Source organism: Gallinula chloropus (genome assembly GCF_964237585.1).
Source record: "Gallinula chloropus genome assembly, chromosome: 2".
In the NCBI taxonomy this organism is placed as follows: Eukaryota; Metazoa; Chordata; class Aves; order Gruiformes; family Rallidae; genus Gallinula; species Gallinula chloropus.
Window position 1 is genome coordinate 56,213,875 of NC_140086.1, and position 17,175 is coordinate 56,231,049.

Here is a 17,175-nt window from a genome sequence, read left to right on the forward strand (position 1 = left end):
GAGAAGAGAAAGAAGAGAGAGAAAGAAGAGAGAGAAGAGAGAGAAGAGAGAGAGAAGAGAGAGAAGAGAGAAAGAAGAGAGAGAAGAGAGAGAAGAGAGAGAGAAGAGAGAGAAGAGAGAGAGGAGAGAGAAGAGAGAGAAGAGAGAGAAGAGAGAAAGAGAGAAAGAGAGAAAGAGAGAAAGAGAGAAAGAGAGAAAGAAAGAGAGAAAGAGAGAAAGAGAGAGAGAAAGAGAGAGAGAGAGAGAGAAAGAAAGAGAGAAAGAGAGAAAGAGAGAGAGAGAAAGAGAGAAAGAGAGAAAGAGAGAAAGAGAAAGAGAGAAAGAGAGAAAGAGAAAGAGAGAAAGAGAAAGAGAGAAAGAGAGAAAGAGAGAAAGAGAGAAAGAGAGAAAGAGAGAAAGAGAGAAAGAGAGAAAGAGAGAAAGAGAGAAAGAGAGAAAGAGAGAAAGAGAGAAAGAGAGAAGAGAGAGAGAGAGAGAAAGAAAGAAAGAAAGAAAGAAAGAAAGAAAGAAAGAAAGAAAGAAAGAAAGAAAGAAAGAAAGAAAGAAAGAAAGAAAGAAAGAAAGAAAGAAAGAAAGAAAGAAAGAAAGAAAGAAAGAAAGAAAGAAAGAAAGAAAGAAAGAAAGAAAGAAAGAAAGAAGAAAAAAGGAAGAGAGCAGAAAAGGGAGCAACAGTAAAATAAGAGAGAAATTTAATAACAGTAAAGCCCCAGAAATTGGAAAAAAAAATGAGCCTTTTTCTGGGGTTGGTGGTGGTAGAAGTTTTTTTCTGGAGGGCTGACATAGAGGGAGAGCAGGCCAAACTTCATGTTTCACAGGCCAAGTCCCAAAGAACAAAACTGATGAAAAAGACTACTTGAAATACTGAAAGAACTTTGTGCCAAACTCTAAGAATTTCTTGAAGAGTTAATCTTTTTTTTTAAACATTGACTTAAATGAGGTACATACTCTTGTCAAATTGGAAAATGCCCTGTGGAAAAGAGGGGGAAGGAGTGAAAAGAATAGAAAATTAAATTAGCAAACAGAAAATACTGTTTCTACGCAGCCCTCCTAAAAGTTAGGAGTCCCCCATTCACAGAAGCTATTATGTTGAATATTCTGTACGTGGGTGGCAGAGTTACACACAAGTTATGATTCATAAAATTGTATCTATAAAGTCTCTTCCAAGGGAATCCTGTGAGCCACCCCATTTCCCCTGCCCCACTCCCCAGTACATCATTTACTATACATCATGCCTGAAGATAAACATGCTGTTGGAAAGGACTCAGCCAGTCTCATGGTACCCATCCTTGACTTCCAGAAGGTTGTTATTCTCTAAGCTGGGAATTCAGACCACAATGGGGGGCTAACGCTCCAGAGTATGCTGAGCTTACACAACATTTTTACAGAAATAGCAGAACATGGGGAGGAAAGAAGTGGGAAAGGTAGCTGAAATGCATTAAGCATCTCAAAGAATTAGGGTTAAGATGAGCAGGAGGTATGTGGATTTCCATGGCTTCTTAAGGGACTGTTGCAGTTTAACCCCAGCTAAGCACCACACAGCCACTGGCTCAGTCCCCCCACAACAGGATGTCAGAGAGAATTGGGAGAGTAGAAGGTCAACTCATGGGTTGAGATAAACAATTTCATAGGGAAAACAAAAACTGTGCAAGTGAAACAAGCAAAAACAGGAATTCATTTCCCAGTTCCCATGGGCAGGCAGGTGTTCAGACATCCCTAGGAAAGCAGGCATCCATCACATGTAACAATTACTTGGGAAGACAAATGTCATTACTCTGAATGTCCCCTCCTGCCTTCTTCTTCCCACAGCTTTTTATGCTGAGCATGATGTCATATGGTATGGGATCCCTTGGGTCAGTTGGGTTCAGCTGTCCCGGTTGCATCCCCTCCTAATTCCTTGTGCACCCCCAGACTACTCACTGGTGGGGTGAGAAGCAGCAAAGGCTTTGGCTCTGTGTAAGCCCTGCTCAGCAGTAAGTAAAACATCCCGGTGTTACCAACGCTGTTTCCAGCACAAATCCAAAGTGCGGCCCTGTACTAGCTGCTGTGAAGGAAATTAACTCTACCTCAGTCAAACCCAACACAAGAAGAAAAAGAACGAATGGGGAAATTGGCATTTGTCTTTCCAAGTCACGCTATTTACAAGATTCCAAGAGAAAGAGCTGGTCTTTCATGCCTCCTCCTCAACCTAGCAGTACAACTGCGTAGGGAGATACTGCCGACACAAAGCTCAGTCCATACCAAAGCAGCAGTTATTAAACTTATCCATTTCAGAGTGATCCAAGCTTTAAAAAGCATCACAAGTATGTTTAGTGCATAAAAGCACTACACCCTGCTCTGCTTCAGACTTTGATAATTCAGAACTGGCTAAGTGGAACTCTGCCATATTAACAATAACACAAGAAATTTGATTGTTTGGGTTGAGAAGCATTGTGATAAATTTCAGCTTAACAGTTAATAACTTTTCTGGATATATCTAAAAGCGTAGACGAAGGCTGGAAGTGTTTTCCTTAGGAGTGTTGCTATCACAACGCTATAATCCAGGCATACACACAGTGCATAGAGGCTTGGTGGGTAAGTAGATCATTCTAACTTTTGTTTTAATGTCATCATATTTCTATAGCTCTTTAGCAGATGTCTGTGCACTTTTTTTTTTCTACCAAGTCTTGGTTTCCATAGCTTCTACTGGATCAAAGCTTTTCTTGCAACGACAAAACCAGCCCTGGTATATCTCCCACCCTCTTCTGAACACCAGTGAAGTTAAAGGAAAACTAATTTCAAACACACATCTATTGCATGAGAAACCTCATGAAAAAATAAGCAACATAAAACTTGTGTGCTAATCCCATCTGTATAATGAGGACAGAGAGAAATTAGGAGCCATTAATCCAGGAAGCCATAGAAGAGAAAGGATAGCTTTAAGGGCTGTGAATGATATAAAAGCTTACAAAAACTGTAAACACAACACAAATCTTAATTCAGCAAGAAAAAAGATGACCACAGAAGCAGCCACAATAAAACCACTTTGCTCTCAAGTGAATTAACAGCTTTAAAACAGAATGTTAAGTAGTATCTGCTGCACAACCTGGGTTTTTTGGGGTGGCTTTTTTCTTTTTTTTAAGTAACCAGATAATGGAATTTTCTCTGAGAAGATGTGACTGGAAGCTGTTAAGGATTGTACATCCATTAAAAATGAGCAAAATTCAGACATTCAAATACTTCATATATCTGAAATAAAGCAGCTGCCCTGATTTAAGTCTAAACATGAAGATTTGTGAGATATATACCACATTTCATCCAATAATGGAGCTTTTTACTTTCATTCCAGAAGCTCATAGCATGTTTTCATTGCCTTACAAGCAATAATTCCCCACTGTTATCACTAACTGTGGACGTGTGTCTATTAATTCCTTGTTTACTGAGACAGAAACCTACCTTCAAAGGCCCACATGAAGAAGATTTATCCTATAAGTGGGTTTCCTTTCTGGAACCATGAAGTTTTTCATGTGACACTGCTTCATTGTGCTCTGAGTTTCGGGTGAGCATCAATACTGTTGTTGCCCTTGTCAACATGCCAGGGAGCTAGAAAAGCAGTGATTTGCCATAGACTGGGGCCCCTTTGCCATGACTTCCAGAGGGGATCCTCTGATGAAGAATGTGCTGAAGCCATGACTCCTGCATCTTTTACCAGTTTGTTAATCTCAAGCAGACAGCTGAGCGTCTGGCAGAGGGCGGACCACCAGATAGGATGGGAAGAAGAAGGTGAAATGGGGATAAAGCTACTGAAGATATTGCTTTAGGGCCTCTACTTGACACCGCAGCTACACTGTCTCCTTCAACATGAGCCTTCCTCAGCAGGACCAGCAGTGTCACTGCTTTAACAGCAGCAGCCCGGAGTACATGTTAGTCAGGTAGACAGTCCCTTGTTCTGCCACTAAAATAAAAGTGCTGTAAATGCAGCAGGGGTTGGTTGCTTCGTTTGCTTTTTCAGTGTCAGCTGGAAGCAGCTCAGGGTGAATGGAGGCTGCAGGAGCTGAGGCAGCACTGCTGGGATGGGAAGATAGAGAAAGAAAAGCCAAGGAGGCTGGTTGGCATCAAGTGCAGTGGTTTGCCACCCACACTCCCTTTCCTCACGTACACGCATGTTCCCTGAGACTGTACAGGGCAAGAGAAGCAACTCATCCTGAACAGCAGTGCCTGGGGAAGGGCATCACCCAAATAGTGCCAACAAAATTAAAAAAAAAAGAGTAATGTTTAGTTGCATTTTCTACTCAGAGATGAAAGTAATGAGAAAACAGGTCCAGATTTCAAAGGAGCCATATGGAAATCAGGAGAGGGAAAACCAAAGGCATGTTCTGAAACACTCGTGGCCACAAAGGCTCCCCCATGCCAGATGGGGACCTCAAACACCCCAGCACACAGAAGGTATGGCTTAAGGATGTCTTTCTGCACCACTTAGTAACTGAGGTTATTGGCTTTTCCAAGTGGGTTGGCAGAGCTGCTGAAAGGGCATGAGCCAACAGCCCCACCTCAGAAAGTCTCACCAAGGCAGAGCGGGTGATGTGAAGGGAGGACAGCCTGGTTCCCAAACTCAAACAGGTAGTGAATCCCCAAACAGCCTTCCTATCCTAAGCTCAGGTGTTGGGAGAAGGCATGTATGTGGCCAGTCCATTGAGAGTAAAGCTTCCGCAGGGAAAAGGAGCCCATGCTCAAATAACCCTGGTGAGCATCAGCATTTAGCATTTACCTGACCAGAACATTGAAGCAACCCAGTACAACAACTAGCCACACAACTGCCTGCCATCTTAAGGGATTTAGAATAATGTGCAGAAGAACAGGAATTACTTTAAAGTGTTGTTCCATACTCATTTTAACTTTGAGGTAACTTGGTCTGTGATCTAGGAACCTAAGGACACAGACTGCAGCCAAAAACTCTGAGGTTTATTCCAAGCTCTGGCCATCTTGGGGGGTAAGGGGGGTTATGCAATTCATCTTACTTTTCTGTTAGGGAATTTTTCCACCTCTGAAAGGGAATGATGATACTTTTCAGTCACACTGGAAGAGGCTGTTAGGTTCAGTGATGTGTGCACAGAGGATAAAGAGATTTTCCACTTACTCAGCTGGCAGTGAAATGGACTGAAAATAAGCAAAAGTGATTGATACCTAAATTAAGAGATTCTGCAGTATAAAATATGAGCAAAGAAGATACTCTTTTCAAGCAGAGAATGCATTAAGGCAGAAATGAAAGCTTTCATTTAGGTAAATGAAATAGATTCCCATTTGTTTTTAAACAGAAAAGGGCTTGGGAAATGTGGGGAAAATGCCTGATTAACTAATTTCAAAACCAATGCTGTATAAAATACTTGATTTAAATTGGTTATAAACTGTGCCTGCTTGTTTCAGGTTTTATTAGTAAATTCCCAACTTTAGCTAAATGATGGAGACTGCCTCTTGCCCAGACAAGGACTGACTCCCCGGTGCGTGCCAGACTGAGGTTAGTCAGGATTGTCTCTGTACTACCTCTGAGGAACATGGGATGATTCATTTGTCAATTTTTATACACTGAGCTGAAAACACAAAGAGCGACGTAAGTGCTAGGTATTCATCACCACAACTTCTGGGCACGGCAGAGTATGAAAATAAAGGCTGGCAAGCAGACCTCGGGAAAACCGTAGAGACAAGCTTGTAATGTAATGCCAAGAGAAGTTTGCTAATTGTAATCCGTATCTCTTAATATCACAAAGCAATAACAATCCAAATCCAGTAGGAAGGGGCAGGCTGATGTCTGTCCGTCCCTTCTCTGTCCTTTTTACCAGGCATTTGCTCAATGATCACAGCAGATGGCCAATTTTCTTAAAAAAAATATGAAAAGAAAATTAAAGGGTCACTTCTTCACTGTCATCTTCTGCATTCCCACAGGGCACAGCTTGCGAGGGGCAGGTTGTCTGTATTCAAGTGTCAGTGTGGGGATCAGATACATGCAAGCAGGCACACGATGTGCAAGGGAGGAGTGAAGTGATCCAGCTCACTCTGACCATGAGCAGGGCATTGCTCTTGGTGGAAGAGTGTGCTGGTCCCACGAGAATCAGCTGCCTAAGCGGATGCAGAAGAGGGAAGGCTCTGTTACTGGAGCAATCACACACCCAGTTCAGTCAGACCAGAATCGGCAGGCAAATGTAACACGGTACGTCAGAACTTAAAAAATCTTTGTCACTTCCCCCTGTCCCTCCCACCCTGACATTTCAACACATCCCAAGAAAGAGGCACCTTTGACTGTTCTTACGGTGGCACACGGCTCTTTGGGGACAAGAGACAGCAAGGAAGTGGCAATTTGCCAACATGATGTCACATGACATGACTGATTTTTGCATTTGCATTTGCAGCTCATGCTCAGTTTGTGGGTGCAGCATACACGGTGCTGGGAGCCCCAAGGCTCCCCTCTCCCCACTAAGAAGAACAGCATGCACCCAGGGCCAGCCCTGCCAGGCTGACTGAGAGCTCACAGCAAAGCACATCTCTCGATCTCTTCTTCCCTGCATGTGGAAGCTCATTGTTTAAAGCCCTTAGCATGTCTCTCTCGGTTTACATCCCTTTCAAGTTCGAGGGAAGGCAGAGGGATGTAAATCACCTGTGGTGCAATGCCAGTAACATGAATAATCTTTGTGCCTGCTTCTGCCAAGTGTAAATTTGGCACTTGTCGGGGGCTGGCAGCTACAGTGAATGGCGACGGCTCTGCTGTGGGAATGGAGAGGCACTGCCACGCAGACTGCCAGCGAGGCTGGGCAGGCAGCTCTGCCAGAGAAATTGCTGCCGTTTACATACTGGCTCATCTGCTGCTTTTTTCAGAGAGTTTTGAATTCACTGTAAATCCTGGCACAAAGAAGAATTTGCTGATTTTAAAGAAGTGTAGTATGTAACAAAAAGAGATGGGTATTAATAACCAGGTAAAGACAGGGAAGGGCTAAGAACTCTCCCTGGTAATTTTGCACTGAGTTCCCTGTTGCCACCACTGGACTTCCACCAAAACCTGAGCTAACTATTTTAAATCAATGTTGAGTACAACTCTGCTATAAAGTGAGCACACCATGGGCATCTACTACTTGCCCACTGATCGGTGAATCTCTGAGGAATCCTTCTTAATAAGCATGGGAGAAGGTGAATCTATTTTAGATGAGTTTCCAAATGCCTGTGTGGCAGACACCAAGCTGGAAGTCTCACAACAGTGAGTAGTTCTGTAATGTTTCTAAGGTTCCTTGCTACAACTGACTGAGAACTCCACACCTCTGGTTCTCCCATGGCGTTTTGATATTCCAGACACTGCTACCAGAATGGTTTAAAGCATGAAACTCAAAACAGTCAAAAATTGTACTAACTTTTTTTCAGTGTTGAAAAAGTCTTGGAAAAAAAGTCTTGAAAAGAGTTCAATTTGTAAGGAAATTCTGAATGGGGTTCACTAAATAGGACCCTTTCTTTCTTAGCCATCTCAAGCAGTTTCTGGCATAAACCAGAGCAGCTTGCTTCAGTGAAGTAACACTGAAAGGGAGCTAAAGAATATGAAAGACTTGTTAAGAACCAGAAGGAGAAACAAATGTAATGGACAAGGTTAGAAGATTAGCTATGAATTTTCCAATATTTATTGATTCACCTATTTTTTCAACTCTCATGTCACACTGTCATGAACCTTGGTAACTGTCTGTGTGCTCACCAGCAGTGTGAACTTTTTGGGACACCAGATCTATGCTATTTTGCAATTAATAAAAAATGAAGACCACATGGACTCGGGTAGTTCAGCTGACAGAAAACACACCGTTTCCTGTGTAGTACAGAATAATTTCCTATCATAATATCGAGAAAATGCACAAAATCCTGGGACACAACATCATCTGCAGAATCCCACAGTTCAGAAGAACACTTAGAATCCCAGAACCATAGAACAGCCCAGGTTGGGAGGGACTTCAAAAGATCATCTGGCGTCACCTTTCATGGGAAAGGGAACCTAGATGAGCCCACCCACTCTGGGCTACCTCACAGTTTAGAAAGAGTTTAGGATAATAGCAAGAATGATTACTGGTTTTTGTCAATGAGAGTCTGAACTTGCATGTCTAAGCTGTTAACAGGATCATTCACTGTATTCGCAAAACAATCTTTTAAAAAAAAAGAAAAAAAAAGCTGAAGATTAGGTTCTAAAAAAAAGCACACAGGTTAAAGTTGAACCAGTGGTCTCCTAACCTGTAGGGCATTACACGGCTACTGGAAAACTTGTCTGCAAAACTTCCACAAGAATAAGGTTAGCTAACTTCTATTCCTCTGTAAGAGAGAAATCCTGGCTCTCAAACCTTATCTAATGATAAAGGTGACAAGTAACAAAAGTGCTAACTGTTCTGGCATGGTTTGAAGCGTGCTCTGCAATGGCAAAGTGTGCCAACAGAGGATGATGGAAACAGCAGAAAGGCAGTGCAGTGTCCTTACATGGCAAGTATCCAGGGGTCTCTGCCCTGGCAGTAGGTGCTGCAGTACCACGGTGGAAAGTGACTGCAGAAATGAGACAGAAGGCAGGAAAGCTGAAGCAGCCAAAGGGTAGCTCAATACCGGGCGCACAAATGAACTTCAAATACTCTGTCTGGTCAAACAAATGCTCGGGGGTAAGAATATTCTTCACCTCAGAGATCAGCCGCCTTTGAGATAGGCGCCAAAGACAGTCGGTCTGCAGGAAGCACCAAGAGTGGCTGCAGCTCAAGTGTAACATGTTCCCCAGCTCTCGACTCCTGTGGAGCTACAAAGGCAGCAGATCAGTGCCTTGCCCTGCAGAGAGGCAAGACATTGCCAACAAAATAATCAATCAGCCACATCTTGCTATTTTGGCAATATCTGCTCTCCTGCTCAGATTTTATTAGCACACTTAGCCTCTAATTTAGAAAATTAAAAAAAAAAAAAAAAATTGTATCTGGATGTCCTACCCTGATCTGGCAACTCCAGGAATATTTTTGACTGTGCTTAAGGCCTTATTTATTACCCTGGATAAAACAGAGCATTTGGTCTACAAATTCTGAATCAAGATCAAGGCTTTCAGATTAGTTCAAATGGGGGATTTTGGACTGGACTCATCTCCAGTAAATCTGAAAAAACCCTGGATATTCTGAATCTACTATCTGTAGCAAATATCAGTATGATACCCTCTCTCCCAAAAAACCCCACCTAACCAGCAGTCTTTTAAGCAAGCTTATTACTGATCACTGTAAAACCTAATTTAAAAGTCCAACTTAAAGAGATTTACAGGGATCTTTCAGATTAAAATTTCCTGTTGATAAAGACATCCTTAGATTAGATTTCTCCTCTCAGATTGCAATCAGTTGTGTAATCCAAATTCTCACTCATTTAAAGAAGATGTGAAATAGCGTATCACTGTCAAGTGGATGACTCTCTCTGGACTTCTAGGTCTGCCTCAGTTTACATGGGTGATGCCTTCCCACAGATGACATCATTTGTATTTAAACTACTTTGAATATTATTTGTCTGAAAACTATGAGCAATATCAATCAGACCCAAACCTCTAAGAAAGTAAGTGCATAGGTTTTATTTTACGTAGAATTACTGGATCTTTAAATGAATACTCTTATAAGCAGAGCTTTGGACAAGAATAACTTTACTGACTCAGGATATACTTCATACCACTGCACTGATCCTATTTCTTCATGTTGGCAAGGTCTTATCATTGCCCCTATTACATCCTCTTGCCAAAATAAACAACATCAGGAAGAAAGGAGGCAGCAATCTGGAAAATGGCACACATATTCTTGCACATTTTTTCAGGCTGCAGCACTGAGTACATAATTTCTAAAGTCATTTTAGCTCATTGACCTGTTTTTATGAACTCAGGTGAAAAGAATTTTATGGCAGAAATATGATATTTACAGAATTTTGCTTTTAATGGGTATTTCTTGCTATTGTTTTCCCACCTCTGTAAATCACCAATTTTGCGATAAGGCAGCAAGTTGATACAGGAGATATATATTTTAAATAAAATTATAAAATGAGTACAGGCATTTTATTTGACAGAGATCAGTTGTTATTTAACCAGTGTTAATTTATGCAACACGATATCTCCTAACTGAAGGGCAAGATTCATCCTTATCTACACTGTTCCTCCTGCACCATTCAGGACCTCTCTTTCCAAGGCAGTTAGTCATTGAAGGACAGCTACTCCTCCACTACAAGCTGCTCCAGAGAAGAAGAGCTGTTAGTGTCAGAGGCAGCTTCATAGCAGCTCTGCTGCTACTGTGTCTACCCCTGACACACCAGTGACACTTCAGACTGTTTTGGTACCCTGTACATTTTTTCATTCTGCAGATCTTGTTGATAGGACAAGGAGAAATGGCACAAAGCTGCACCAGGGCAGGATCAGATTAGATGTTAGAAAAACACTTTTTACTGAAAGAGTTGTCAGGGCCTGGAACAGGCTGCCCAGGGATGTGGTTGACTCACCTTCCCTGGATGTGTTTAAAAAAAGGGTAGATCAGGTACTTAGGGCTATGGTTTAGCACAGGACAGGAATGGTTGGACTTGATAATCTTAAAGGTCTTTTCCAACCTTGTGATTGTGTGGTTCTGTGATCTTAGAGTCCACTGGGTGGCATTTCAGTGCGTGTTGGTGTTCATGCTACTTCCAGCTGCACATCTTAGAATCAAAAGGCCACAATGGAAGATCTGAAACTTTGTAGAAGATCAGAGCAACCATGTTTGCTCGTAGCACTGTGGCAAATACACAGAACTATGTCACTACAGCATGGAGTGAAGTACTTTGCTTGCAGAATCCCAGAAGGTTTCAGGGCAAAATGTGCAAATTCACCAGATTTCAGACTATGCCTTCCAAGAAAACTGCCTTGGTCTGGTGATGCTGTTCAGTCACTTCTTACAATCAAAAGTGATCAATTTTGAGTTGTGCGTTCTTGGAAGGAAGGAGAAGCACAAAGATGATGCAAATCTTAGCTGAAAGATACTGTTGAGAACTTTCCAGCTCGTTTGTGTATAGTTTAACCTCATTTAGTCTGAAATCAATCAATATAGTAGCAAGCCGAACACATTACTATTCAAAGACAACACATTTTCTATTGATTAGAAACAACTTGTACATTTCTTGTGAACCTGAGAACTCAAACCCAGAAACAGCAATGTTAGCAGCAGCTTTTTCAAACACCAGTCTTATGCTCTGCAGAGAGAAATAATATCCACCAGCAATGCAACAGGAGTAGTTTTCACATCTGTCCTTGCACCTGAGGAGAGCTTAACCTGGGGATTGAGCCCTCAAAACGACATCTTATGCTTCTGCTCCCCTTCTTATAAGGTAAAGGCCCATTTGCAACGACACAAAGCTAACGCATGTAAATATATGTACCTGCTGTTTTGGGGGTTTTTTTCATACAGTGAGTTTATTGCAACTAAATAAGGAGAGCTCAGACAATTGGCTAAGTATGAGAACAATCTCCTGTTCTCCTCTTGCAAAAATACATCAAACAGCATATTCTGGGTGAGAACAGCAGACAAGTATTTGGAGAATCAGATTTTTTTTCTTCTCAGCATGTAATTTATCCTCTAGCCACCCAGTAGTATTAATGGAAGTTCTGCATATTTGGCTCTGCTTCAAACCAAGATGGCACATAAAGTAGCAAGGTATCAAATTTCTTCTGGGTTGAAAAAATGCAAAAACAATTTTCTGCACCATTCCTGTACATGTGTGTCTCATTTTCCTTCTCTAGCCACTGCTTTTGTGCCAGTCCTACTCCAGTCATTGAAAACTGTATTAGTGGCTTTTCCTCACACTCAGATTTGCACTTCCAAGCAGCAACAACACTGTCTTGACCAAATTCAAGTCAGAGCAGAAAGAACTGAAATTGAAGAAACAAGGAAGATTTCTGTACTTCACCTCCCATTGTCATCAGTGTTCTGTATATAGAAACATAATTTCTTATGTAATTTAGGATATCAGTCCCTCACGTGATGTCATGTGTAAACGGCAGAGTACCCAACAGTACTGATTCAAGAGAAAGTCTGGTAGAAGGTACCATCATTTTCTGCTTATAAAAAGGTTGGTACATACTCCAAAGGTGCTTCTTCTTTCTGCAGTAAGGCAAAGGCAACTTGCTAGCAATCAGATTTTTTAATTTCAAAAATTAATGACCAGTGTAAAGTGGCGTATTTGTACTGAATGAAATGTTACCGTAAAATGTAAAATTAGAATAATAACTAAATGCAGAAAATCATTTTTATACTAAATTACTTGAAAATTACAGTAAATAATATTTTTTAAGCAATAAAAATATTGAAAAGAAAGAGATCCTTTCACAAATGATGCCTATGAAGAGAGTTTCATATATGCTAGCAAAATGGTATGAAACATTTTCCTGAGAAAATGTTATGATGTCTGGTGGTACAACATGGTGAGATTACATCCTCACAGCCAAATAGTTGGGAATTCTGAAGCCATGTTTTCTTTCTTTTCTTAACACACAGACGAAATAATATAAAGGTTTTAGGGAAGCTGTGAGCACTACAACTACTTGGTAGTAGGAACTATCCATTCACCTCTAGGTGGCACAAAAGAACCTAAACTAAGATCTTTCCCGATTTCCCAGGTAATGTCATGCCCTCCCAACCTGCCTCCTCATGTCAGCAATTCCAAGATCACAAAACATGTATCTGTTAACCTGTACGTAATAAAATGTCCAAATAAATATTACAGTACCAGCTACTGTAGCTAAGCAGCAGAGCGGCTTTTTTACTGCTATCAGTGAAGTGCATTGACATGTAAATCACTAATTGATTCTCCCCAATACATCTAATACCCTTTCACTTTCAAGTTAACAATACTTAAAAGGAACAATAGCCATACTAGAAATAAAGTTAAGGCTTACATTTAGTATAAGGATTACTACAGCCCCAAAAATACATACCATAAAAACAATTTGCCATCATAATCCAGCAGGGAAAAAAAAAACCTCAGTAAAATACCATTACTTCATTTTCCTTTAGATCACAGTAGAAAAGTGTGTAAAAAATTAAAGGGTCAGTGACATCACAGCCAATCAGTACTTTCTGCAGCAGTAACTAGAAATGCTGCTTTTTGACTTAAGCAATGGGCGTGTTCTGCATGACCAGAGAGAATTTGTGTATCAGCAATCTAATACTATGCCCAGCAGGTGAAGAACCCCAGGGCCTCTCGTTCTCTGTACACAAGGATGTCACCACACTTGCATTTTGTCCCAATGAAGGCACTATGACATTAGCCTGCAGAGCATTTATTTTCCTCTACCAAAAAAAAACGCATGTGTGTAACATCCCCACATCAATCCCACCACCTGTTTCCTTTATCCTCTGTCTCAGCCAAATCATCCTCATTCACATCTGAGGATGATTTTGAGCAAAACCAAAAGCACCTTCCTCTCCTAACCTGCCCCAGCTCTTTAAATAATATTGCCCAGGCAGGACTTCAACAGAGCCAAGTGCAAGGTCTTGCACATTGGTCAGGCACAACCCTAAGCACAACTACAAGCTGGCTGGAGAATGGACTGGGAGTATCCTTGGGGAGAAGGACTTGGGAGTGTTGGTGGACAAGAAGCTCAACATGAGACAGCAGTATGTCCTTGAAGCCCAGAAAGCCATCTGTCCCTTGGGCTGCATCAAAAGCAGCATGACCAGCAGGTCAAGGGAGATGATTCTGCCTCTCTGCTCTGCTCTCATAAGGCCCCACCTGGAGTACTGCATGCAGTTCTGGGGTCCCCAGTACAGGAGAGACATGGAGCTGTTGGAGCAAGTCCAGAGGGCCACAAAGATGATCAGAGGGCTTGTTCAGCCTGCAGAAGAGAAGGCTGTAGGGACACCATATTGCAGCCTTCCAGTACCTGAAGGGGCCTACAGGAAATCTGGAGAGGAACTTTTTACAAGGTTGTATAGTGACAGAACAAAGGGTAATATCCTTAAGCTGGGGGAGAGTAGGTTTAGATTAGATATAAGGAAGAAAATCTTTACTGTGAGGGGGGTGAGGCCCTGGCACAGGTTTCCCAGAGAAGCTGTGGCTGCCCCCTCCCTGGCAGTGTTCAAGGCCAGGTTGGATGGGGCTTTGGGCAACCTGGTTTATTGGAGGGTGTCCCAGCCCACAGCAGTTTGAACCAGATGATCTTTAAGGTCCCTTCCAACCCAAACCACTCTGTGATTCTATGACTTTCATCACCCTACCATGCAAACCCACTCAGCCTGAAATGCTTTGACTCTTCAAAGACTGAACATGAAGTTATGAATAAAATTTATCACAGAATTATGTGGAAAAGCATTTGCATCATGGTGTGATAACAAAACATTATATCATGTGCTTACAATTAAACATGAAAGGAATTTCTCTCACCTGGCATAGAAATCTTTTGGTGGAACAACCTCCTGAAAGAACTGTAGCTGGTACAAATAAAGTCCGATCAAATGTCCCGCACTGAATATAGCCATTAACACACAGAGACAGCTGAATATCAGCGGATCAAATGCTTGGCAACAGGACCACCATGTGCACAGGCCCAAAAATACAAAGAAATACACAGCTGAGGTCAAAGATGGCACCATCATACCTATGGAAAAAAAAAAAAAAGGAATGTTGGAAAAGTGTGTGAAGTATCAACATTTGTTAAACTTTTAAGTCATTCAAGAAGTCTATTAAATGAATTCAATTACTGTTTATGCTAATTATTATAATTAGTTTTTAAGATTGTTATTAGCTTGGAGACCAGAAGAAAAAGATCTTGGGGTTTTTTTGTTCAACTCACTCATGCCATACATTAGCACTTGCTACACAACCAACGGTTCTCCAAACTGTCCTCTGAGATGAAACCTTAACTTTGTAAAGATGTTTAACAAAGCATGGAGAAAAACAGAAACATGACTGCAAAGCCAGCCAATAATGCCTGCAAGCACTGCTGTATTAGATTTCAAAATTAAATTTAAGTCCAAGATGCTAAAATGGCATGACAGATCAACAGTTAAAGTCTTCTCATAGAAATCTTGAGATACCAAAAAACCCCGATGCATATATTGAAAATAAAAGGTACCCAGAAAATACTCAGTAAATGTATCATCTTTCTAACTTTTAACTCTTAGAAACTTCTAATTTACCTATGCAAAATATTCTGCTTTCTTCTTGGTTTTGGTCTTGCATGCGTAACTTGTGCAAACGTCTAACTGGTGAAGTAGACTTGCTGCTCTCCAGGTAGTCCACAAATACAATTGAGGAAGCAAGACAGACATACATGTCTAAGAGTGGCAACCAGGAGAACATGCCACAAGAGAGCTTACATCCAGGATACCAGCCTAGTAACAGTACTGAGGCGAGTAAGAACACCTGACTCTACTTTTAAATTTTTCACTGGCGCATGTCTAAGAGCCACCTTCCCTCAGGACAGATCTGCAAGGTCTGCTGGCTCTGTCCCAAGCCGGCCATTCTGACAGGAGGGCTTGTGCCTTGCCAGGTGCTGGCTTGCTGTGCTTTTTGGGTACTGCACATGGGGGATCAGTCCCCAGCTGGACTGAGTCCAAGCACTGCCAGGACAGACTCAGACCATGCCTGAATGGTGGCCCAGTGCATTTCCACCCACAGTCTTTGCAGAGGGCAAGGGGAGAGGCAGGGTCTCAGGAGAAATTGTCACAAGCTGGAGTGGTCACAAGATTGTGATGCAAGGCAAAATATGTGTACTGTAAGGAGTCTTGTCCGCAGTCATTTTGCCTGAGTTTTATCACCACATCCTTTCACATCATACTTCAGATCAAGTCTTTAGGCTAGGGTGCTTTGCTGCAGTGGAAGCACGCTGGCGTTTCCATAGGCTCACAGACTTAAAAGTATGACAGGACCACAGGGATCTTCTACTCTGACTGCTTTATGATGGAGGCTGTAAAACTTCACCCAACAATTTCTGCCTTAAGGCTGTAACTATTTCCTTTCTTCTTTCAAAGAGACACTTTGTCTTTATTTAAACACTTTAGGAGAAAGAGAATACACTATATCCATAAAGAAAGTTGTTTATTACGGACAATTACTCTGCCTGTGAAAAATTCAAAATTTATTTCTGGTCTGCAATTGCCCAGGTTTACCACTTAACTATTGCCTCACATTATTACATCTACTATATGAGATGTCTGTTAAAAAATGCAGGCACTTTGTACCTTTGTCAGTACTTTAAGGCTGCAGTCAAATCGCCATTCATCTTTTATTTTTTCTGGCACAGTAGGTAAGGAAGTATTTAACTAATTAAGCTCAAGGCCTCTCTCTGGAATACAAGCTTCCCAGACCTCAAGGCCTTTTTGTAAGTCTCCTCTGAACACCTCCCAGCTCTCGGCGTGTGCTGGAGTCCCACAGACAAGCTGCCCAACACCACTCAGGAGGACTGGTCCCTGCCACTACTTGACTGCCTCACGCTTCCCCAGTGATGTTAACCCATGCACCTTCAGAATGATACTGGAGATATGTTTGTTTGTCTTTACCTATCTGCTTTTCCTAATTATATTTTACTGCAACTCCCTTCCCTGATGTTCAGGCCCCAATGTAATCCACAAAACTCATTTTTTCCCCTCTAAGATTTATTACTTTGCTTTTGGCTACACATCAGGCTCTCAGATAATCTTACCTTGCTGAAAGACCCACAGCTGACCAATCCTCATCATTCAATACCAAGCATTTTTTGTATCATCATTTTATACTTCATGCACTAGCATACACTTGTACTTACACTTCATATGTAAGGACTAAATTCAAACATGTGAGTAGGAAGATAAATGCTAATTTGCAACTACATAATTCAATTTTCAATTCATTCTTTACAAACTGCACTGATTTTCTACACATCCATTCTGTCTGATTACATGGTACTAAATCAAACGTTTCATTAAAGGATGTCTATATCCTATCGAAACAGCTATTTTTACCAAGGACATAAAAAACCAAGATGAAGACTGCTTATCACCTTTTACACACTGCATGGTTGACCTATAAATGTTTTCTATTTTTTCTTTTTCTTTTTTAAAGCCTATGTGATTGCAGTTCCGTTTTACACTTGGAAGTGACAGAACCAAATCTATGAATTCACATATAGTCACTTAATATGCAACCATTCACCATGTGGTTACAACAGTAACTGTGAAAGCCTCATAC

At 41.4% G+C, this 17,175-nt stretch overlaps 1 protein-coding gene across 1 annotated transcript in view; it reads right to left on the reverse strand.

The window, feature by feature from the left end:
• PIEZO2 (piezo type mechanosensitive ion channel component 2) overlaps window positions 1–17,175 on the reverse strand; it is a gene marked incomplete at both ends in the record, with an annotated part of 304,315 nt that overhangs the window by 106,638 nt on the left and 180,502 nt on the right. Inside the window, one exon of the mRNA XM_084260620.1 lies at window positions 14,392–14,605. Coding sequence (XP_084116746.1) covers window positions 14,392–14,605 — 214 coding nt within the window. The remainder of the gene's footprint in view (window positions 1–14,391; window positions 14,606–17,175) is intronic.